Here is a 25951-nt window from a genome sequence, read left to right as displayed (position 1 = left end):
CTTCTTGCAAAAAACAAAATAAAACAGAAGAACAATCACAAAACAAAATGAGTCAAAATCTACAGAAAGCTGCTGGGTTTAAAGGAACCACAGACACCAAGGAAGCCACAACACACAGAACCCGCAACGCCAAATGAGCCTGCGGGTGTCCGTGGAAGATCGCTGAGTTTCTCAGTGCTGAGACTCCACCATGAATGCCACTCAACAAAGCCCTGAAACATACGCCTGGCATGTATTTGTCCAACTGAGCAATACTATGAGAAACAATACTGTTGCTTCCTAAAAATGTTTCTATGACTCTCAAATATCCAACCTGGAAATTCCTACCAGATTGCACTGTGGTTATAAACATATATGCTATGTTTTGTAGTCTTTACAACATCCAAAGCAGCCTGATGCTCCCCTGAGCTAGCCTCCTTGCCTTGGAGAAACAGCCCCTTCCTCAGATGCCACCCCTCACAGGGCCTAGCCTTCACCTGCATCACTGAGACGACGGTCAGTGCTCAAGCACTTGCCAAATGAAGAGTCCAGAGTGCCTCTGGAAAAGGTTGGTCTCCAACTAAGATTTGGTCATCATGGTGCCCAACTTACCATAGGAGTTAGGTGCACACATTGAGAGGAGAATACACACCTATGTCACAACAGAAAAAATAGTTTTTCTGATCGTTTGAAGGTTATACAGCAACTGATTTTCAAACCAAATTCCTGAACCTCATTATCAGATCCGCAGTGAGGAAACTCAGTATTCATCAGGAGTAGAATAACGTGCAAAACAGAAGATCACTTTTGATACTAATATGGAAGGGTTTAAGGAATCACCAACTTCATTCTCGAAATTCCTTCTTACTTAGCTTCAAAAGAGTCTTGTAATTGAGATATCCGCGATGGCAAGGTTCTACATGAGGTTAAATTATAATCCACTTTATAGGGAAAGTAGACACTGTTTTTACTACAAACATGAAGCCAATCATTCAGGTTGGAAATATATATATATACATATTAGATATATTGACTACAAATGTATATGATTGAATATGTAGATAATGCAAATATGTGCCCACATATTTTATAAGTGAAAATCTGGTTAAAACTATCATATTGGATGGTTTTGAGCGTTTTATAATAAAGTAAGCACCATAACTGTTTCCACAATGGAATGGAATCAGTGTGGGAGAATGAATATACTAAAGAAATTACTATTGATCTCAGCATTGGATAAAGCGTGCCTTGCATAGCAAATGGCTCCCATCACTTCCTATCTTAAGATAATTAATGTGCAGTCACTGGCCTTGTCTTATGTTATTGGTCATTCCATTACTGTTCAATTTCTATCAGGGATGTTTTCTGTGGGGGAGGTTTCATCAATAATTGTCCTTTGATGATAATTGTATAAATCATGATGCCACCTACCCATTCCAATTGATAAAAGATGTGCTTCATCCCTGATTGACTAGTTGCTACATACCCCCTTGCCCTCCACATAGATTGTGGTTCATTTATAAGAATACAGGCTCATCCTAATATTGTCTTTTACATGATGTGTTTGTGCTCTAAGTTTATCTTTCCAAGGCATGCAGTTTCCACTGAAATATCATGTTAGTCATCTGCTCTGATAATATGACATGGAGCTGCTTTGTGTATTTCTCAGACAAATATTTTATTTACTGTTCAGAAACATAATCACAAAATATAATTCTGGAATCCATTCTAAGAAATATGCGTTAGGGATATAATTTAGTGTGATGCATACTTTAATTGTAGACTAAAATTGACATCTTTTAGTCTAATTTTCACAAGGCAACTTACGTTAGGTAGAAATATTACCTTTACCATAGTATGGCTTTTTGACATGGCTGTCACTGGATTTAGGTTTTCTCTCCTCCCCAGGAAGTTGTCGTGGCGACTGCTCCTCATATGATCTCATGTTGTCGCGCCTCCCAGCTTCCATTGCCATCTTCTCCCTCATGGCCTTTGCTCTCTCAGTTTCCAAAGCAATGGCTTTCTCAAGAAGGGTCAAGTTTCCCTTGGTCATGTCAAACACTTCCTCGGACCTGTCCGAGTTCACTGAGGTGGTATCGTCATCTCTTTCATGATACCCATCCTCCTTTGCACAGCTGGAGAAAGTTCTCGATCTGGGACTCAACTGCTCCTCGAGCCTCATCAGGTTCATCATGTCAGAATAGTTCCTGTCAGGTGTTCTTCCTGGGAAGTCATCCTCTTGCCGGACGTGCTGGCGGATGTTCATGTTTTGCTGTTGGTTCCTCTCCTGCGGGTTCGTCTCACTCAGTTTCCTGGCCAGGTCGAAGCACTGATTCCTCAGGCACTCCAAACTGCTCAGACACACCTCCTCATCGCTCTCCTCCACCATTTTTTCCATGAGTCCGTTGTTCATGGGCTTCCCTAACATTACATAATTCATGTTTCTATTATCTTGCTGTGACATAGTGTCTGCATAATTTCTCTCGTTCATGTTTTCGGCGAGTACCACTCCGTGTCCCTGTGCTAATAATTTAAGGGAGTCCACCGTTTCTCTGACGACGTCGCTGTCTAAGTCCAGACTCAACTCGCCCTTCCGACCCAGGTTTTCGTTCTTGTCACTGTCGTCTTCCAGACTATTGGAGGTGTTGCTGTTCATTTCTGACTCAGTCCTGGCCCGGTACGCTGCGTCCTCGGCAATCTTGCCAAGATTCAACAAGGACTTGGCCACCAGCTCGTCGTAATTGTCATACTCGTCATTATTGTTATCGTCCTTTTCTGCATCCTGCATTATTCGAGTATTGTGACAATTCATTTGATGGTCTTCTGCAAAGAAAATAAAAAAAGGACAAAAAAGAAAAGAAAAGAAAAAAAATGGCTAGAATTTGAAGTTTAGTTGCAACAGCATGGATAGCAAGTTAACTGTAAGCCAAGCCCTGTTCATTACCTAATGGAACCTTAAGTCCTGCTTGCAGCTCTGCTGACAGTGTCGACATAAAGAAAGTGGATCGTGCTAAAAACACAGGAGGCCATTTAAAATGGTTGCTATAAACTCTTAATTTCTTTAATCTTAAAATAAACCAGCATATAGGGTAAATATATTAATTTTTCATTACTTCCAAATTTTTCTTTATTGGTTTCATTTGTTTACAGCCCAACCAGATGCATAATAATTATATTCATCATATTACTAGGCTTTCTAAGAGTTCATGACCTTTACTCATTGCCAACTCTTAAACAGATGGTCGTAGCAATCGCTTTTAAATTGTTTGTTTTCACAGTGATGCTCAGGCAAGACAGAAGAAAGCCTCAGGTTGTTGAGGAATCATGTAGGGACGCCACCTATGTTGGGCCTTCAGTATCAGAAGCACATATTTGGGCTGAATTAAGAGTTATTTTGAATTTTCTACCTTAGAGACAATTTATCATGATCCACAGTGAAATAACAGGAATGCCATAGTAAAAGTTTAGAAACTAAATCTGATTAACTGTAATTCCTGCATAAGTATCTCAGCAGGTTTGAGAGAGTGGGAGGAAAAAGTACGCAGTGACCAAATGCCTATAACAACCAGTATGGACATGGGCTGTGTGACTGTAACACGTACAGTACAGCTTTAATTTGCTTTAATTTCCTCCACGTCGAAGCCTAGGGAGATTCTGGTGAGCTAGTGGAAATAATGTGTGAATAAGCATCATATCCAATCTCAAAAAGTATTTAGGAAAACTAGAGCATGTTAAACAAGACCATGTTAAAAATTATGTAGAACCCCTCGGTTTCATCTGAAATGTATCCTATTTGATGCTAAAGGAACATTTGGGATATGCATTTCTCTTCACAATGTTACATAATTGCTACCATATATATTGCAAATATAGATAATAATAAATGGATTCTCAAAGATATTCTTTCCCCCTCCCTCAGACTGAATTTGGTTAGCTTCATGCCATTTTCACATCTGTGAACCAGAGTAAGAAGAATTTTTAAAGTTTATTAATGAGCTGAAGAAATGAGATATATTAATTAGCAGAAAATACCTGTTGATTAAGAGCTGAGTCAGGATGCCCCCAGTGATTTCTTTATGGATTTCATGGTGTTCCCTCAGAAAAGGCTTTCGTTGGTAAAAAAGGTTTGGACATCAACATATCAACAGCAGAAAACAACATCCTTGCTAGGTCATACACAGAACCAACAAATTTCTAAAGTCAAACACATCTTTTATTAAAGCAAATCAAATTTGTTATATATTAGTCATAGAGCATCGTTAATTGGAGGAAACAAATGTTGTCCGTCTTCATGATAATCCCTATAGATCAATTTCCTTAGTGCAAGGATACATATATTTCCAAAGAAGGGCAAGAAAAATAGAATCAACGAGTACCGGAAGGGCATCAGAAATACTGTGGAAGCATCCATCTCAAATGTACACCATGCCACTGGCCTAGGGTTTAAGCTTTTAGGAATTGAAGGAATCCTGTTCTAATGAATTTTTGAAAACATAAAAGTTATATTCTCCTCTCAATTTATGCACTTTGATTTCTACATTCCCAGGCTGCGAGAAGCAGCAGCCTCCAGATAACCAGGTTCCATGACCTCCACACAATATCTGGTGACTTTTGACAGCCAGCGCCACTGTACCTACACATGAGACGGATTTCTAAGTTATGGTTTGAAAATAGGAAAGCACATGCCACATCTTGAAGCATTTTGAAAGTTGAGTCAAAGAAGAAAACACAGTCAGGTAAGATTTATTGTTTTGACGATTTTCTCTTAACTTTCTCTTGTGAAACTCATCTTGTCATCCCAAAGACCTTGGAAAAGGAAGAAATTAGTGAAAGTGGTGAACAAGGAAAGAGAACGTGTGTGTCATCTCCTTGTTCCTTCTAAACCCACAACAAGGCTGCACATGGAATTTGACAGGGATCCACGTTTTATGAAACTCTTTGCCTTTCTACCAGACTTGTTATAGACATGATTCTAGTTAACTCTCCACGTTCTAAACCTTGGGATTATCTTCAGTTCATTTGTTCCAGGTAGGAAATGGTTTTTCCTGTTATTTTTGAGCTTCCCAACAGCTCCTACGTTCGCCTCTGTGTCCCATAATTAAGGAACACGTCTTGCTTTTTGATCACCAGAAACCTATTCATCTCTTCCCTTGATTCATAAGCTACCTTCCTCTAAAAGAGACTAAAACAAAGATGGACACGCTTCTCCACACAGCCTCACTGCCACAGAGGAGGGAGGCTGAGAAGAAGCTGAGGTGGGGTCCCTTTACCGTCTGAAAACCGGGAGAGCCAGGCCACTTCCAACATACCCTCCTGCTTTGGATTCTAGTAGCAGTACAGCAAGAGAGGACGTGCACACAGCTTTTGTAGTTATCTCAGAATGCAAATGAAAGTAGAAGTCAGATAACCCAGTCTTGTCACTCTTTTGCTGTTTACCAGTTGCATGATGCTAGTGACCTAGGCCTGGCCCCTTTCAGAGACCTCCTACAGGAATCCTGGGACTAGGATGTGCCATGTAAAGACCGCACATGGTGAAAGCAGTCTGTGCACGTGGGGGCTAGTCCCATCATGGGGGGATTGGCCTATGGAGCAGATGATGGGGGAAATCAGCCTATTTGTAGAAGAAATTTGGAACAGGCAGGGCAAATGTATTAACATTTGACTACATAGCCTCCTGCAAGGGTTGGCTCTCCTTCCAGGTTACCAATGTTCAGTGTTGTCTGAGGCTGCATGACCTTCACAGTAACTGTGGGAACTGCTGGTGAAATGGCATGAGTGGCCAAAATTCCTGGTAGGTTGATGGAATGTCTCAAGTTACCAGTATTTAACTGTTTCAAAACACATGTGAAATAAAAAGTCAATTCTTAGTCATATGGACTGAGGGAAGGGAACAGTCAATCAAGCCGTCAACAAGCAGGTTCTAAATATCCACCGTGCATCAGCCTCCTCCAGAATTCAAAATCACCTACAGTGAGCTTTCAGAACTCCATCTCTGCTTTTGTGTTTTCAGGAAACTTACCCATCTAGTTATGTTTTGCTGAGGCTAATAATAAAATGGACCATATGTGGAATCGGGCCATGGGAAATGGACCACAATTTTCTGGCCAGTCAGGAATTAACAGTGTGGTACCAACAGTCCACAGACTAAATATTCCAGCCACAAGAGATAAAGGAGTCAATTGGATTAGTTCTTGACATGATCAGTGTTCTATCAAATAGGCAGAATGCACTTGTGATGAAATAAAGCATTTTACCAGAAAATTATTTTAAAGTACAGGTTCACATTTTAAATAGAAGAGCACAGCAATTTAGATAGAGATTTAAAGAGACCAAAGGACCTCAGCTTTCTTTTTGTGGTTTTCTATTCCAAGCCCGTGCTCTGGTAAAGCTGCACGGTGGCAGACATGAGAAGGAGTCACCTCTGGTAGGGAACAGCCCAGGGGTTCACCATCGGGTGAACTCAGAGAAGTTTCATACCGAATGGAGAATTCCAGATGACCTGGTCCAGGCACTTCCTGGTGAGGAAATTGAGCCCAGAAAGCAGAGGCGTCTCAGTGGCTAAGCCCCTGTGCCCTTCTGACGTTCCCATCAGCCAACTACTAACCTCATTTTTGTTGCTATTACGTGTGTAGTTTTGATTCTTAGGTGAGCTTTATGAAAAGTTGTAGGTCTCAATTTTATCTCCTTTGAGCCAGATTGTTATCGACAATTTATGCTCAATAGTTACAATTAGAAAACCAAAAGAATTTCTTAAACAAAAAAAAAGTAGTCAGGGAGGATGTTTTTCCTCTGCCTTCAGGACTAAAGTGTGATGTGGTTACAACTCTGTGGCTTATAACTTTATAAATATAAGCACCGGCTTTTTAGCGCTTTGTCTTTAAAAAATATATCTGAGACCCAACTTTTGTTTCCTTCACTATCAGTCCTGATTCTGTTCCTACTCTTCTTTCTAGCCACCAAAATAGGCCACGGGCAAGCAAACACACAACTGATTTTTAAAAAACATACTGGAACAAACAGATAGAGGAGACACTACTACTTGGAATCACTCTAGACTTTACTGGGTCACAGGAGATGTGGTCTGAGTCCAAGGCTTTCCGAGTAATGAAAGGTCACCACTCAAATGGCATTAGATGGGTGTTTCCTTTTTGATTATAGAGATAAATGAATATCAAAATTCATTTTTGACTTGTAAATACAGAAATGTGATAATATATAAGATTCTAATGAAAAGACGATGGTGTTTTAACAGCCTTTGTAACCATAGGAAAGAAGAAAAAGTGGCAATGATTCCATATACCATATCGCATGGATAGTGCAGCACATACCCTCCTGTCTTGACTATGCGAAATTAGTGAGCACGGGAAAACAGCCGACACAGTCTCCTGGCACATGGCTGTTTGTCCTCACTTTGTGACCCCAGTGACCCTATGAGAGAGGCGCGAAGCACTTATTGTTCCCTCTTAGAGAAGATGGTACAGAGCCCCAGAGAGGTGAAGGACTTCACCATCTCACACTTTAAGTGACAGAGCGGGAATGCCCTCCCGGGATTCTGGGCACAGTGCTGCCTCTATTTCAACAGCACCCAGACCTCCATGGTTCTCATGGACAAGGAACCCAGAGGCTCCTTCCAGACTAGTTCCAGCTAGACCTCTAGCTGTTCATTGCTTCCCACCTGATTCACACACGATTCCCACCTGCCTACCACGCAGAAGATGGTGGCTGTTTTTCACGTTCATCTTGCACATTGGTTTGTATGATTTGAGGATTTAGTTGTAACATCAGCCATTGAAACTTCTGCTGGGATTGTTAGCTTAGCCCCTCCTTTACTAGGTTCCTGACTAATGGAGTTTAGGTCCACTCTGTGGAAAGGAGATTAGGAAATTGGAAAATCCTGGACTGACATTCAAGAGCGTCAGAGTGGGTTTATAACAGCAGATTCCTGGAAAGCATGAGGGAATTGAGTAGGTGTGAAGGTTTGAAGGTAGGTGACAACTGGGGATGAGGTTATGCAGAGAAAGGAGTGGGCAGGACCACAGGACAGACTGTGTCCACATCAGTGTTCTATTGACAATGATCCAATCATTACTTGTGACACATGCACTCTCTAGACCAGACAGAGCCGTATGAGTTCATTTCCCACTCTTTAGTCCTCCTTCAAACACCCAGACCCACTTTGAGACAAACGCCATACCTTTCCCTCCATGTAGGGAGAGAGTTTTCGGGGATGGGCCCTGGGGAGGGGCTAGTGCTGGTCACAGCTCTTCTTTAGGGATTAGCACCAGGACCCTGGCACCTCTCCCTCCCTCCTGAAGTCTTACTCTCCCCATCTGAACAGCAGGGTGTCTAACAAGAAAACTTCTAAGACCCCTTCACACTCAAAAGCCCCTTCAGTTCAGCAAGAATGAAAGGAGAATCGCTCGAGGGTGAGAGTGGAACAGAGCTGCCTGTCATATATGGCAGGAAGATTCCAGATTCCTCACCTCTCTAGGCTTAACTATCACCTTTTCTATTTCCATCTTACTTTACACTGTGGTTGTTTGTCCTATTTTCAGTTTTGTGAGGAGCTTTCAGACTGCGTCTATCCCTATTCACAATTAAATGGTGGTTTCTGGTTATTAGAGGTTAAAATGATCCTAGCAGAGATTTGTGCTCACGGCCCTTCCAAGCATGAGAACGGAGAAGATGGCCACATTTTCCAACATCAGCCATTGTCATTTTCTTAGGATCCTACAATATTAGTGCTGGAAAGAATTATAGAGATAACGCAGTGAAAATTCTGACATCACATTTGAAGAAACTTAGCTCCAGCGAGTTGAACCAACCTGTTCGCCAATCAACACGCCCTGGGGAGTGGCGGGTCCTGCATTGTCACTCTGGGCATCTTGTGCCACCTTGAGTCTTTTTCCATCACACGACACTTCCCCTACTTTCCAAAACTTGTAAATACTCTGGGGATTATAAAATGTTCTAATCTCAAAGATAAATTATCCAGAAATACGAAGATCCCAGTTAAGTAAGGCATTTCTCTGCTTCGCGGAGGAGAGGTAACTCTTGGCCCTCACACCCTATGCTGGAGAGAGCAGGAGGCAGTGGGGAGCATGCAGAGGCTGTCTCGACCAGAAGGGAGGCTCGACTCACAAAGAACCCTCCCCAGCTCCTGATTCGAAGAGTGCTCAGGAGGAGCACAGAACTTCAACTGGAGGGGCGTTGAGTTCTAAATGACAAATTTCAGATTTTTTCTAAATTTGTGCCTCCTAATGGAACAGCCTACTCCTGGATGTCCCTGATTCTTTAGCTTAAATGGCAAGAATGCAGGGTTATCTCAGGGCAGAGGAGCAAGTCTGTCTCTACACGCCACCCCGGGGGTCCCCACGAGGATCCTCTGCTCTCTGATAATTTATCTGCTTCTCCTTTTGCTCCATAGGTGCAGACATGGTCTGATTCTACTTGGACTGTTTTTTCTTTCTCTTCCCCACCTCAGGGCATTTCTCTACCGCCTCCGCCCTCGACAATCCCAAAGCTTCCAGTGCTAGCTCTGTGTTTAAGCAGTGTCATCAGCAACAGCACACACGTCCTGCGCCCTGAATAGCTGACACTGGCAGAGGGGGCACGAGGCACCAGGACACAGACGTGTACCCGCAAACTCTGCACTGACCACCGTCAGTGTGGATGAAGAAGGTCTGAATTTTGTTTTCACAGACTAATAAAATGCTCTAAGTCTCTCTTAAATGTTGTTTAAAAATGAATTACTGATATCTGGCATATGATTTCTCTATTGATTGTAAAAAAATATTTAGAATTGGCTGGATTTGTTTTAAATTGAGGAAAGTAGAAATACCTGCACGTCAGTAACAATCCCCTGCCCTGTGTAAATTAACTAGAGTGACTCCCACACCTACGTGGGGATCTGTGGTTTACACACTCTGTTGGGCACAGCTATTTCCATTGTGCGGAGATGGCACAGGCCAGTACACCCTCCGCACGTGCTGACATGAGGAGAGAGACTTGTCACGGCCCAGGGGGTCTTCCTCTCCGGAGCCTCCCAGCGGAGAGATGCTCTCCTTCTCAGAGAGGCGGAGGCAAGCTGTGATGACGGCCTCCTCCCGTGCTGGCCTCCTCGCTCTTCCTTACCTGCGTGTGTTGTGGTGTGGCAATGACAGAGGAGCTATTTGTAGGTGGAGAACCAAGACAGACACTTGGAGAGATTACTAATGCCAGGCAGGACGCCTCTACCACTCAGATTTAGAATGACAGACAGCCTCCTAAGGAATTTCCTTCACCTTCAATAACGCCCACGCCTTGCGGGGACTTCAGTCTCCGTGTTCCTTCAGATGGTAGTTTTTTTTGTTCTCAATTGTGCTAATCACTGAGGAGATGATTTTGGCATATTATATACAATCACCCAAAATATATTTCCAGCCTTTTTTTCTGAACTCTGTGTTGTTTCTTCTGTGGTTATTTCTGGGCTTCGGTCTCATTACCATAAATGTCTGTACATTAAACAGCTCAGCCTACTTATCTGTCAAAGAACTGGTTCAGTGGACTTGAATTTGCTCTGTACCTTTGTATTTGCTGCTGTCTTCTGCTTTCTGTCTTTGCAAATTAATCCACTCTGTGGAGCAGGAGTGACTGCTTCCCCACACCCAGTCAGGTCATGCGTGTTGTCTCCCTTTTGTCACAGTCTCTCCTTTATGAACACGTGAAGGCTTCCTACCACATCATCTATTTCTAAAAAGTTTACTGACTTCGGTGACTGTCATTGTCTTAAAGGCTTACTTATGAGTGAAACGAGGCATGCAGGCCAGGCTTTCCCCGCACTCCCACAGACACCCACTCTCTAAGCAATGAGGAACCTCGGAGATGCCAACCTCGGCTCAGGCTCGGGGGGTCCACCACAGCTGATTAAATGGCAATGACAAATCTCTCCCAAGAATGAGCTCATATAGGAAACTGAGGCACAAAGAAAAATGTCTACCTAAGATATGAGACTGTCATATTCCCTCAGTCTTTCTTTATGAGGGTTAATATCTGCATTTCTAGATACTTTCTTCAAACTGCAAAGTGCAAAATCCTTGGAGAGGGCAACATACGACAACCCTTTATCAGATCGCAGACAAATTTATACTTCATGACATGGCTATTTATCGAGGCCTGTTCAGAGCAGAACAATGAACCAAAGAGACAAGATCCCGGCAGTCACGGAAGTCACGTTGTCGTTGGTGAAAGAGAGAGAAATGAACAGGAAGGAACAGAAAACAGAAAGGGCCGAGTGGTGGGCAGTGAGGGTGACATGTGGCCAGTGCCACAGCACATCAAGACACAAGCCCAGATGCCACTCGGCGACGTCAAGAAAAGGGTGATCATATCACATGAGCACTGCTCACGAAAACATAGCACTGGCAACCTTACAGAAATTTCCACTGTATTACGCACTCATGGAGCCCGGAGCCTTCCTGGGCGCCTGGCCCGTGATTTCTAGAGGCCACAATGTCCTGCAGGCTACATATTATCACCTCCACCTTACAGGTGAATGAGTAGGAGCCAGGGAGGTCTAGTGTTTTGTTCATGGCTAGGAAATCAATCCAGGACTCCCACTCACCTTAGTCTGAGTCCAGACTTGTCCACTGGACCAGGCTGCTTCCACTGGCTCACGGAAAATACGTATCATTTTTGACATGAGCTGTCACCATGCTCTGAGTCCTAAGTTAATGCAGCCTTAATACACATAATATATTTGCTACATGCAAACAAGGACCTAGGGTTCCAAAGTACAGAAAAGTTCGAGTAAATGCACGGGAGGGCAGTGCCATGCGAAAGTCATCCTTAGCTGCAGTTGCTGCATTGTAGTTCTGAACTGCTTACTTTTCTTAAGCATTTCTAAATACTGCAACTTCTGGAAGCTTTGAAACATGGCAGTAGGGTGAATGGAGGGCAAGTATTATCATCCTAATCTTTGGAAGTGCAACTGAGGTCAAGTGAGCATAAGTGACTTACTCAAGGTACGTGGTACGACCAGAGCTGGAGGACACAACCTGTCCCTGGGTTTTATTTTATACTTTGATAAACCAGCATTTGGAATAAAAATTAAATTCACAAGAGAAAGAAAATAAGCTGGTAATTCCTTCAAGTGGGCCTTAACACAAATTGAACCAAAACAAATTAGATCTATTCTCTTACATCTTTTATTTCTCATTATTATATAAAAAAGATTTTTCCCAGTACTTTAAGCATGTTGCTTACATCTCAAAGGTACATGACATCGCACATATTCAGCAAGTTTTCTGGTTTGTGTTGAAGTGAAAATTCATGAAATATAAGATATAATTATATTTTTATAATTATTCAAAACTAGTTTGCATGAAGAAAGTTTAACTTTTATCACAGACTGATAGCTAGAAATGTCTAATTCTGTGTGTACTCATTTCCAAGTGATAGAGCCATCCACATCAACATATCTGCACACCAAACTTCCTAAGATAACACCTTCATGGATATAGGGAAAGATTAATTTTTAAGATGATAAAAAATCATCATATTCTTTCTCCCAACTGTGTGCACAGCCGCTCTCAAGTTGAAACCTTGCATACTAAACACATCATCTTTGTTTCTATGTTGGTCTCAGAACTCATTGCTTTTTCTGCTGACTGCAGTAGAAAACTGGTCGGCTAATTCTGATTTTCACAGTCTGTCTGCATTTCAACTTGATTCCCTCATCAGGGACATTTCCCTGAGAACGATGTAAGAAGATAATTGACTAATCAATATGAGAACAACATCCTAAAGGTGGTTTGGGGATCTCAGAGGCCACAGTACACACTCTCCTCACCTTCATTCTGTCATTGTCTTGGGAAAGTCAAGCTGATCTACTGCAAATTCTCATGATGCTTTAATGACTGGGGGCTCAGGGCATCATCCTGTTTGGAAGAAAAAACACCCTGGAAACTTTGCAATTTTTAGAAAAATTTTGTTTCTGAGAGGAGGAATTCATACAGTGTGGGTTTTGTCTAGAATTCCCTTCAAAGAAAGTTGAGTTAGTGCAGAAGGAAAATGACCTGTTGGAAGCTTGACTTACATAGAGGATGTTTCATGGTGAGGGTGTAGGGAATAGTCCAGGATCAGGATGTCACAGGCACTGACCGCCAGCACATCCGATGATTTCAGTAGATGACAGGGAAGAGGCACATTACATTGTCTAATGAAGGTACCCACTGACTCCACACCACCCATCTCTACCCTGCCTCTGGTCAGCCTGCTCGGCCTTGCTAGAAGAATCACATCTACATTCGAAAAGGTTCTTAAAATAATTATTCACATTTTCCCTCAAATCACCCAATTCTCCCTTACATGCGAACTTCCAAGAATGCCACCACATCTCTTTGGCTAGTTCATATGTGGAACAATGTGCTAAAGAAAGCCAGAAAACGTTGAGAAAAGGTGGGCTTTTGCATTGTATCTAATTTAACCTAACGGTCAAGTGAATTGTCCTTCAAAGTCGAATTGTCCAAGACAGTCCCAAGATTCCATAAAAAGTATTTCAGAAACAGAATATTAAGAAACAGTTATATGTTAAAAGTGGTAGTGAATATGAAAGTTTCCTCTAAGCTGGAAAGTACATTGCTATGTTCTTCTTCATGGAATTTTCTTTCCTGTCAGTGGGCAGATACAATATGTACTCATAAGGATATATATATATATATATTTATTGTATACACATATATGTGTACATATATACACATACACATTATTTAAAGATTTATTCTTTTTAGTGGACTGAAGTATGAAAATGTACCATAACTTCCTAGGCATTACATAACAATTTAATCTATATTTCTCAAGTCACAAGAATCCAAAAAGATATTTATCATAATATGTACAAATCTGCTAATAGAAAAATCTACAACCCCTGAATAACTTTTTTCTTAACTTTAGGATAACAAGGGAATTTTTATTTATTAAATGCAGACTTAGACCATTACAATATTAAAATAAAATTCTTCATGCAAAAGACCAGCCTCTGATAGTTTAACTGGACAATAAATATCATTTTGATTAATTAAATACGAACTTAATGTAATCTGAAATGAATTACTCAGGTATTCTTCCCTGTTGTTCAAATAAGCAGAAAGTAATAAAAGGAATGTGAGTTCTGTAGAAGGAAAAATACCATCCACAGAGTCTGACCATATATCCACCACTTATTGAGAATAATCTACTCTTTCTGAGCCTCAGTTTCTAAGGAATTCAATGAGAATGAAATTGCTTCTACTCTATCTATCTTACACAATCACTGTGAAAAACAAACACAATACTGTACATTAACATAACCATTGTAAATGCACATCAGCAGTAACCTTCCGGTTCATATGTACTACAATGCTGGAGGATCCTTGGAATTAAAGTTAACACCTAATTCCCAAGCTATAAATAACGCTCCTTCCGTAAGTGGGCTCCTATCATTCTAATCTGGTGGTTTGTATACGTTTGTTTTATCTAAAACAAAATCTCTCAATAAACTCCCCGTTTCAATTTATAACAGAAGTGGAAAATGGTACATGGGAAAAACGAATAACGGCATCCTATTAGCAGAAATAGTCAGAGACTTTATTTCTACTCCTAAAGCCGATGGCAGCTTAAGTTTTGTCCCTGTGGCTCCGTCTTGAGGCCCTGGTTTCTTCCCGTTAGGTGATCGTCTGCTACTTGCGGATGTGCACGTGTGTGCCAGGCTCTCAGCACTGTTTGGGATGTTCTCCTCTCACTGTGTTATGACTGCCTTGCTTCTCTGTTAGGTCTCTTTCTGTGCTTCTATTTGCTAAGAAAAAGGCACAATCCATCTTGGAGAGAATCTACTGATGACCCAGGGATGAACAGTCTCTATGAGTGTAGACCAAGGAACAAGAAAGGCCAGCTTCAAGACAGTGACCCAGAACTCTGATCACTGGACACAGAAAGGTACACCTCCCGGTTTTTCAGAAATGTCCAATTTCTGCCAGATCCATTCAAGGAGGGGATAAACGCACATCTCTGCCACGTGCTACATGGAATGTCCTGTAGTTCCCACACTGCGTTTCTCATGTTAAAGGTGCTATGGTGGTAGAAACTCGCATTTATCGATAGCGATTTTGGCACTAAATGTAGCAGTAAGGTAAAAGAGAATGTCTTCGGTAGGTGAGGACAGGAAAGCAGGAGATTGACAGATACGCGCCTTTCAAAGCTGTCTCACTAAATTAAACATAGCTAGGAGTTTGATCCTGTAAAATGAGCGCTCAATCAACAAAGCTATGCACTTCCTTGGATCTGGAATCTTCTTGAAGACTCCTGACCCTGCAGGCTTATGAAATACCTGGAGTACAGTACACCTAGAATATTGTCATGAGATATTGGCTAAGTGGGGTCTTGGAACACCTGTTCATCGGACTCCTCCGGTGGAGACTTCTCTTCTAACAGAGAAGCCTGGTGAAACGGTCTTCAGGAATCAGGCCTCCGAAGTGATTTCTTTCTAGGAGAGGTACTTTCGTTTGACTTAAAAATCAAGCAAGCTTTGGTACTTCCCTGCAGAGAACTTGTGGCAATCAGAACCACAGTGGAGGGTCCTCCACATGGGCCACTATTGTTTGATCTAAATTACTCCTTGGGAGTTAAGATTCAGAGAGGTGTGACATGAGTGGAGCCATGTTAAAACAGAGCTGGAGCAGCCGTTTCAGAGGAGCTGTCTTGCACGTCTTGTTTCCTTTATCTTCCAAACTGGACCAAAACGCCAATCTTCCAAGCAGTCAGTAAGGACAAGAATAGCCTGTCCATGAGGACTGGTGAAACTGGACTTTGCTGATGACCAAATCTCATCCAATCAGTGAGGCACAAGTCTAGTCTTTTGCCTGATGACGGAATCTCCAGCCAATCTGTGAAGTACAAACCCAGCCTTACCTCACCTAGCACCCAAGACCTCTTCTTTAATACAACTCACCTCATCTTCCTCCCTTTTCCCGTAAAAATCCTGAGCCCCTCTCCTGTAATCAGGACACTATTTGGGTTTCTACCTGAATCTGCGCTCCCTGAATTGTAATTCTTTGATCTCAAATAAACAGTTTGCCTCTTAAACTGGTTCCTGTTTTTGCAGGTTGACAGAGGCTATCTGAAAGGGAATAAATTATTACACTTTACTGCCAAGGATATTCTGTAAATCAGATATATGTGTCTTACAATGGAAGCAGAAAGTCTACTGATCTCATAATATCTCGCCCTGCCTGAACCCTTCTTTTGTAGTTCCAGCTGATTTCTTTAAGGTAACAGATGATTCCAGAAGGTACTTAGCTGGGGTCCAGATGCTGAATATAAATTCTGAACCCAGGAAACTAACAATTGATTATCTATCCTCTGAATGAGTATTTGTTTTCCGGAACCTGCTTCCTCATGTGCTTCAGATTCAGATGACGTTTGTTGAATCTCCAAGTGTTGGTTGCTGTGCTGGGTGGGTCACGTAATAGTAATGTGAGATTCTGGGGTCTACATTATAATTATGCACTTGTTTGTTTCATGGTACTATCAATATGCCACTTACCTGAATTTTTCCAGAAAATGTCATAAGTTTTGATTTGCTATTCTACTTTTTAGAAAGTTATAAGTGTTCCCATCAGAATAAAAAACCCTCTGCAGTCGCATTCTAGACTACTTCAATGAGGCTCTGACTACTTTTTCAAAATACGTCCCTTCTACTTTTAAAAGTAAATTATTTAAAATATGACCCTAAGTGAACTAAAACTGAAAGTTTAATTCTAGCAAATGGAGAGCAGAACCTAAAATTTGGGTAAGACCTTTGGTTAAATGGTGCATATTTACAAATCTCTCCTGTCCTAATCCATCATACACACAAACATCCATAACTTCAAATATTAATTCCATGGCTTTCCAAACATAGAACGAGAATACGAAAGAGCAATATTTTATGCTATCTTTATAGTAAGCCATGATTAAGTTACAAATCATTAATCAGCCTCAACAATTAATGATTGCATCCCAAACTACACACATTTAATAGTGTCAAGAAATAATTTGCTAAATTGGTCTACTCCCCAACTTTGCACAGATTTTATTACCCTGGGCTACTGTTGTGAATTCTCAGCATGGACTCCCCGCCATCTCATTAATGGTACTGGGGCATTATTATGCCCGCGGTCCACTTAGTAGAACTGGTGGTGCCTTATATTTGTGTGTATCTGATGTTCCTAATTAGACCGTCTCCACACCATGTCTAGAATATCAAAGGAGGAAAAAGAACCTGGGGAGGCTAAATTTTAATCCATGAAATGTACACATGTGTATGTGTGTATACATGTATCTATAGATACGTTTGTATATCTACGTGAACGTGATGATGAATTGTTTTCATAAGGACCTTAAACCACTGTAACAATCCAGAATTATTTCATAAAATTCAGGTTTCCTGCAACAAACTATGATGACTTCTGAAGGAGGAATGTTAATTTATGCCCGCTGCATGGGATTAACAACTGGCTCACACCTGCCTCATCTCAAAGAGCTCTCCTGGCTGCAACAACTCTCCTCTGTACTGAGAAATTAGCTCTCCCAGAGTTTACATTCTCAAAGAGCTTTGAATCTGAGGAAGAAGGGTAAGAAAAAAAATTCCCTTCAGTTTTAAACATGTTTTTGCGTTTCTCTGAGGCAAACCCCAATCCAATAAAGACCATAACTAGACTCTTCAGAAAACACACACTTCTTTCTAGAGAAGAAATGACTTTTATGAAAAGATTAGCTTTGAAGCCATATTTTTGAGTCTGACACTAAAAGAAAACTGGATGTAAAATCAAAAATCATCTTGAATGTATTGCCTATAGGCTGCCCACCACCCTGTGCAGCACGCTGCTCACTCGCACACCTCACTCACAATGCCGCACATCTCAGAGCAGAAACATCGTTCTCGACTATGGAAACCGAGGACGGGCAGACTGATCATTTCCTTCTCATCCCAATACATGACAGTTGCTAGAATGAAGCTTTGGAAATTGACAGACAAAACCTACTTCACCAGTTGATGCCCCATGGTCATAACAAAGTTCCCAACTCCTGGGAGGCATGAGCTAAGTCATCCCGACGGCACTATTTCAGCTCATAACAGTATCTCTTAGGTAGAGCATCCCAGAAAATGCAAAAATTAAAGACTAGGTATGATAACTTTCTGGAAAAAAATTACTAAGCTAACCAAATGTACACAATAAATATTTCAGCAAGTTTCTGTGATGACCAATCTGAATAAAGATTTGGCTGAAATAAAATCTAATAGACAATTTAAAGGAATTTTTTAAAATGAAAGTTAAAGACACATAAATGGTTATTCTTTTCAACATTGACCAGGCAAACTTATTCATATGGCAATTGTTAATGTGTCATGAGTATTAACACCAGGTAATTCTCGCGGAAACACTGGCCCAAATCACCACTTGATGCTTTGCTAATATTTTAAAGATTACCATTTTCTTCTTCTTCCTCCTCTTCCTCCTCCTCCTCCTCTTCCTCCTCCTCCTCGTCCACATCCTCTCCATCTTCGTCATCGTCGTCGTCTTCCTCCTCGATCTCCTCCTCTTCCTCGCGGTCCACTTCTTCCTCCTCGTCATCGTCATCCCTTTGCTCGTCATCGTCTTCAGAGTACTCCTCCTCCTCGTCCTCCTCCTTCTCGTCCATGTCCTCTTCAGTCCCGTCGCTCTCATAGCACTCGTCTACTGAGGAGCTGTCTGCTTTCACTGCAAATGGTTTCCGTTTGGGTGCAGGTTCTTGGGGCTGTTTATCTTGTGTTTTTCTTTTTTTAGCCAAGGGGCAACCATATACACTGTTAAAAAAGAGAGAGAGGGAAGATGTGTGTTACTTTCTTTGAAGATCTGAACAACAAGAGTCCTTGATCAAGAGAGCTAGTTTCAGCACGAGTGCTGACAGCACAGGGATCTAAGCATACACCCATTCTCACACATGTGCCAAAATCTGTTAATGAAATGATAGTACAAAGAAGTTCAGCTTGCATTTGTCTAGCTACCATTAATGTTTTTTCTGATCTCCTCGTTCCTCATTACTATCATTCTGCGTGATAACATGGAGAGCCTAATAAAATTCATGAGGATGGCTTATAAAGCACTTGCACAACACCATGTAGCTGACAACACAAATTTATTAAACGTCTCAAATATATACTACGTGTAACATACATTTTAAAAGAAGAATTAGTTCATGCACACTATATTAACATATATACATTTATGTGATATATAAAAATACATATGTTGTGAAAAAGCTTTGGATATATCTGGATTTATATATTCCGTGGATAAAATTCTATCTTTAGACACAATGACCTACTCAAAGAAGATGAGCCATAAACCCCTGTTGATGAGAGCAACTGTACAATTAAAACTCATGCAGAATGTTGTCAGCCTTGGCTTGCAACAGTCCCACCCCCAACATTACAGAAACACTCAGTGTTATTGGCAGTCATTACCAAATCATGTTGAAATTGGCCCAAACGTGGGTAAGCCCCTTACAGCAGGAGTTCACACCCATTCCTGGAGCAAGGGCAATTTTCCAAAGCTATGTCGCTATTACAGTTCTTTTCTTCCTGAAAACCCTATGTGTATACTATAAAGAAAAAGGGGGATAAAGACATAGAGGCAAATACACTGTGGGCAAATATCCTATTTGTCTAAAATGCCATATGTGATCTCCATTCCTAACAGACCGCTTTGGTAGGGGTTCCAGCAGACTCTGAATAGCTTGTTTGGGCCCGGGAATGGTGAGAGATTTAGTCGGTCACAAACCCATCCAGTGCATGTTTATTTTGGGAGCCTCCTCCGTGCTGGACCCTGTGCTGTGCAGGAGACTCAGAGGAGAAAGGCACAGATCCTTACCACAAGGATCCAACTGGGGACTTAGGCAAGTGAGCAGGACCACTTCAGAACCACGATCACCATTTACCACGGTACACCAAAGACCTGGGAGGGCACAGGCACTCACCAAATGGCTGTTGAACAAATGGGTGAAGTGTGACAAATGCTGTGATAAAAATACATAGAGGACACTAGGTCATGAAAAGAGGGGCCGCCAGTCAAGGGAGCTGAGAGTCCCCCAGGGAGAGGCAACGCTGGAGATTGGCCTTGAAGGAGATGCCCGTGTCGTCTGCGAGGGAAAGAGACCATCTCAACACATTTCAAGTGAAGCAGAGAATTTGCAAAGGTGTGAATGTATGAAAGAGCACGATAGGTTCAGGAAACTAAAGAAAACAAAACACAGGAGTTTAGAGTGTGTGAAGGTTGGAGTGGGCATGAGGGTGGGAGGTAAGGGTTGAGAATTGGCAGGATCAGACCAACCTATGGACTAATTTAGGGATTCGAGACTTTTATGCAGGAAATAGAGAGTTATTTGAGTTTTTCCACGTGCTCGGTGATGCAATCAAATTTGCGTGTTAGAAAGGTGATGACAAGGTGCAATGAGGAGAGCAGACTAGAGGGCACGTGAGACAGGAGCTGGGAGCCACGCGCAGGCAGCACGACTCTCCTGTGAAGCACTGGGATGCTTGGCCACCTGCCCTTTAAAGTTATTATCACTTAAAAACGTAAGAATCAAAACAAGGATAATACTTATCATAACCAGAAAAAACTGAAGAAAACAAATATTAGTCTATATAGTATTTCTAACGTGAAATAAACAGAGATCTGAGGTTTTTTTATGAGAAGTTTTACACGTATTAGGGGGAATCTGAGTCAATAATCTCAGAGAGATATTCTACAGTGCTGATGGATCAGTTCCTCCCCACCTTGCTCTCCACCTCCACTGTGCCGAATTCCTACCTGACAACCAGTCAAGACTAAGTCTTCTCACAAGATGGTCTTGGATCTGAGTGGACTTGTTTAACGTATTCACTCTGCGTTTGTCGAAATAATGAATTAGTAGACGAAACAATAAGTGTTTCTTGCTCTTCTGGAGTCTGCCCGTGATTTTGCAGGTCATTTGACTATTGGCACCTTCGCCTGCCTCTTCTCTCTCTTCTCAGTTCTTCAATAAATTGTTTGATGCATCTATTCTGGATCAAAGCTACCTGCACAACAAGCATTCACTAAAACAGATAGGGAGGCCCACCTTTAACCATAAGATTCATCCAGATTGCTAGAAAATGATGTAAAACCAGTTGACTCCAAACTACTCAGTAATGTTATTCAAAATACCCCAGCCTCAACATGGCAAGGGGGAACTTTTTTAGATGATATTGATCCAGCACTAAGATGGGGTTTCCTATTTTATTCTCTCAAACACTTAGTTGCCCCAAATCTCAAGCTAGCTCATATTTTGAGATGGTGGCGCTGTAGAGTTTGGAGCAAGTGAATGGAAATTGTCCTATTGTTACCTGGATTGGTTTTACTTCTCTATCCTACATTTTGTAAACCACTTGTCTTCATCTTTTTCAACTGTTTGGAATTAGCTGGCATCAAACTTCCAGTGTGTTCTGCCAATTCACATGGTTTGACGCTCAAGCTTTTTCTTATGGCCACTAATGTAAACAGTAAATAAAATTGCACTCCAACTACAAACAAATCCTGTTTGTCCCTTCTCTATTTGATCGGTTCTCATTGACTAGCAGCTCTGGTATTCACTTTAAATGTGACAATAGAATTCAAGCCCACAAGACAGATTTCATTCTATCTGTGTCAAACAGCACGTGGCTCAAAAACCTGCTCAAATCGACAGATGTCTCCTGGTCTAGGAGACCTGACGGTTTGGAATATTTCAAAGCAAAGTCATAGAAAGAAATTCTGGAACATTTGGGGAGTGTGGGTCGTCCTAAACCCACGTTCTGTGAACATCACGTCTGCTGATAAAGTGGCTGAGCCCTGGAAGGAGAGAATTTGCACACCTGAAGAAGAGTGGGGTTGCCCCTCCTCCACCTGGCAGGTGCTGTTGATCAGGTGCTGGAAAAGCCAGCCTGCCTCACTGCCACAACCACATCCAGATTCATTAGGACTCGTGTCTGTCACCACATATGAGTCAGATTTCTAAGAAAGCAACAAATCCCCACAATTCTGGAATGTCCCCAGATCGACAGAAACCAAGTGGAATAAATGATGGATTCTTAGGAATAACTGGAAAGCTGGCACCAAAGTGAAATCCAGGTAAATGAACTTGGCAGGTGCCATGATTGGTCCTTCATCTGTATCTCCCACATGCAGGGAGGGTCTAAGCTTGGCTTGTTGTTGGAATTCATGTCACTGCCTCATTCTTCCATCTTGCTTTTCAATACTCTAGTCAAGCCTCCACTAGTATTTCCCACAGTGGTTGAAGGAACCTTGCATATGATGCTTGCTCAATGAATATTTATGAATGGACAAACCATAGTGTTCTCTGTTTATTAAAAAAGAAAGCGCTTATCACATTCTGGTGTGATTACAGGTTGACCTACTGTCTTTCTCCTTCACAAGATTGAGAAAATGGCTTCTGCTTAATTGATTATTATATTTTAGAGCTACAGTATCCAATATAGTAGCCACCAGTCATATGTAGTGATTTAATTAAAACGAAAGAAAATTTAAAAATTAATTTCCAGTTGCACTAGTCACATTTCAAGTGTCCAATAGCTGCATGTGGCAAGAGGCTGCATACTGGACACACTAAGTGCTTAATAAATATATGTTGAATGAAAAACCGATAGAGAGGACTGGACACTGCATGGAAGGAGATGAGAGGGGGACAAGGAGAGAGGATCTGAGCTTCGGGAGGTGGCACACGATTTTAAAAGCATGGCTTTAAGAAAGCCCGGTCTCCTGCCCCAGACGTTCCAGGAATATATCCTGATAACTATAGCAACCCAGACCTGGCTACCTCTGAAGACAAGGGCAGTGGGAGGGCGGACGCCTCCCATGACCCCTGCAGACGCCTCAAAACAGAGACGCTTCCAGCAGCTGCAGCACTGATAGCTGCTGTTTCGCACCTCAGAGGCTGGATGCCAAGTCCGCGTCTGCAGTGAACTGACAGACTGTCTCTCACACATCCTCTCCTCCATTCGCATCACTTCATATAAAAGCAAACACTTGAAGATTACAATAAATGCATTCTACGTTTTTCACACAGTGAAACTTCAAAGCATTAGTAAATACTGTTACTCATAAGATCATGGTAGTTCGTATGTTTCAACCCTGCTTAAGTTACTTAAAGTTACAAATGGAAGGACCGCATTCAACTAGCTCCAACTTCCTCCTATGGGCATGGCTGTGCTCGTACGGACACCTCAAAATGCCCTTTTGATATTGCAGCTTTTATAATCTTTTTGACAATGACTTGATTTAAACAAACTTAGTCTTTTTACATCAGGTTATTCTAGAAAATTGATTACTTGCTATGGAATTCCCACAGTGAACACATGTATTTACAATACTGTGTGTTACATGTTCTTGAGGCCAGTTTCCATGTTATTTGTAATGGTCTTCTTCTTGAGGTTTTCATTTATCCAATTTTACTATGAGCAGCGGGGTGGGTCTCAGGAACTGAGAAACCCAATTGGTAGAGCAAGCCCTGTTCCCTGGTCTCTCATTACAGCTGCTTACAGGAGACGAAGGGGCGGGAATAAGAACCTTATGAGATAGAAGCTATTATTCCCATTTTGAGGGACAGAGTTTTGAGTAACTGCTTAAAGTCACATGGCTGAGGAACACTGAACGAGGTCCTTGAAACCCCTTTTTTCCCCGTGTCTTGGCTTTCTGACTTCTAGAGAGGGCTAAAGACTGCCCTGCCTTCTTGTTGGGCTATTGTAAGGAACCATTAAAACAATAACATACTTGTTTCTCTAATGTCTATCATATAGTAAGTAGGTGCTCAAAAAATATTTGTTGAATGATTAGATTGAGCGATTCATTTGTTCACGAAATGTTTTGCTGAGCAAGGCAGACACATCCCTAACCTCATGGGACAGGAGCAGAGTGGAGACAGTCACCCTAATGGAGAGGATGGGAAAAGCTTCACAGAGGAACCAGTATGGCAGGAGTAGAGTGGGAGAGCAAGAGGGAGAGAGAGCAAGAGATAGAGAAACAGAGAGACAGAGGAAGTGTGAGCAGTGCGACTGCATCAGTGGGATGGCAGGTGAGGACCTGGAGATGGAGATGGGCTTGATAAGGTGGTTAGTGTTTACCCCAGGAGCAGTGGGAAGCCCTGGAATGTTTACTAGTACGATCAGATCCGCACTGTGGCTGCAGGGTGGGGATGGGCTGGAGGAGAGCAAGATCATATCCACTGGTATGGAGAATCCACAGACTCAAGGATTTTGTTGGTTTTTTTGGTGGGAGTGGGCAGAGATCAGGCTGACTTGGTGTGCTAAATTTTAAGCGTCAGAGTTTAGATGACAGCTACAGGGGCTGGAATCAGGAGGGAGGTCTCGGCTGGAAACATTGCTTTGGGACTGTCAGTACTGTCACTCCCTGGTGGGGATGGAGCTGGCTTCCAGGGAAAGAGTGGGTGAGAGGAGAAGGCAGCTCAGGAGAGAACCCTCAGCACCAGGGGGATTTTAGGAAAAGGACCGGAGAGGGGCCGATGGAAGGAGCATTGACTGAGTGCTGGGCGGGCTCACCGGAGGCATGGGCACCGGGGCTCATGCCCCCGCCCTGGGAGCTCCAATCCTGGCTGTGAGGGGCGTGGGGGCATAGAAACGTGTAGTCACCAGACAGCTCGCAGAGCACTGGGGCGTCCCCAGCAGGTGTGAGAAGAGTGAGCGGGACCAGTAGGGACAGCGCACTGTGGGCAGGCTCTGAACCTGCCTGCAAGGATGGGCCGTCTACAGAGACGGAGCAAGGTTCAGGTCACCAGACATCTGGAGACACCTGTGAGTGGCACCAGAGCTACACAAATATAAAAATTAACTCTACCAGGTGTGCATGTGTAAGTAACTTTGCTCAAGGTTACACAACTACTTAACTTTGGGCAACTTATTTAATTCATATTAGCCTCAATTTCTCTGTGAGAGGGACACAGTAATGTTTATTTCACAGACTTTTGGCAGCAAGTGAAAAACACAATATATGTAAAATACCTAGTGGTTGGTATGTGGGAGATGCTTTGAAAACCGAGTTCTCTTTTTCTTATTTTCTCCCTCTTCTTGTTTTAAGTACAATTGACATCTCTTCTTACCTCGGAATTTTTAAATCATTATTCTTATATGTCTCTAGGATATATAAAAGCATTGAAAAATACTTCAGAAGTAATTTAATTCACTGAATTATTCAATTAAATAGCGAGCATTTCAAACATCCTCCTGATAGAGCTTTTCAACAACATATATATGAATAAAACCACTTGACAGTTTTAACTACATATTGACATATTTTCTTAATTTTGTTCATCCTCTATAGAGTGCTGTAAATAAGAATCTAGCTGATCTGAAAAGTATACGTTTTTAACTTAAATGTGACATAAATGTTCCAGGCATTCTAAGACGTTCCGGGAATAATTTTTCAGAATATTTACTTGACCCTTCGGCTTAGAGAACTAAAAAAAGTCTGTTTCTGGAAGGCAGAGACTTGCTTTCTCATCTTTTTTTAAGTCACTTTACATGATGTAGTCTGTTATTAAATATTTATTGCCTTGAATAGCAATTCAAATATTCAAATAAAACATAAAATAAACACTAACTTTAATCTATTTCAACTCAAGAAAAATAGTTCCCCAAGCGAAGGCAACAGTCTGGCTGGTTTGGGCATCTACGCCTGCTGACGTCCTGACGTCCCTTGGAGGTTGGACGCAGCACGTGCGGGAAGCTGGCACATTTCCCAAATCAGCTTTCCTGGAGGTCTGATTACTGGCTGCTGAGATTATTTCTTGAGTGTTTTAAAAATTCTTGAAATCCTAACAACATCCCCCTCCTCTTTCTCTTTTCACCTGAAATAACCCATGTGTCTCTGTTCCTTTAGGGCTGAAAGAGTTCAACTCATGCAGCCCT

At 41.9% G+C, this 25951-nt stretch overlaps 1 protein-coding gene across 1 annotated transcript in view; it reads right to left on the bottom strand.

Annotated features, from left to right (window-relative positions):
* The window catches only part of MYT1L (myelin transcription factor 1 like), a 155501-nt gene that overhangs the window by 103792 nt on the left and 25758 nt on the right, over positions 1 to 25951 (bottom strand). The window contains exons 4-5 of the mRNA XM_046660145.1: positions 18465 to 18820; positions 1831 to 2802 (exon numbers count right to left, since the gene is read on the bottom strand). Coding sequence (XP_046516101.1) covers positions 1831 to 2802; positions 18465 to 18820 — 1328 coding nt within the window. The remainder of the gene's footprint in view (positions 1 to 1830; positions 2803 to 18464; positions 18821 to 25951) is intronic.

The sequence above is a fragment of the Equus quagga genome, chromosome 5, assembly GCF_021613505.1.
Source record: "Equus quagga isolate Etosha38 chromosome 5, UCLA_HA_Equagga_1.0, whole genome shotgun sequence".
Classification (NCBI taxonomy): domain Eukaryota; kingdom Metazoa; phylum Chordata; class Mammalia; order Perissodactyla; family Equidae; genus Equus; species Equus quagga.
This window is presented reverse-complemented; position numbering and strand designations above follow the sequence as displayed.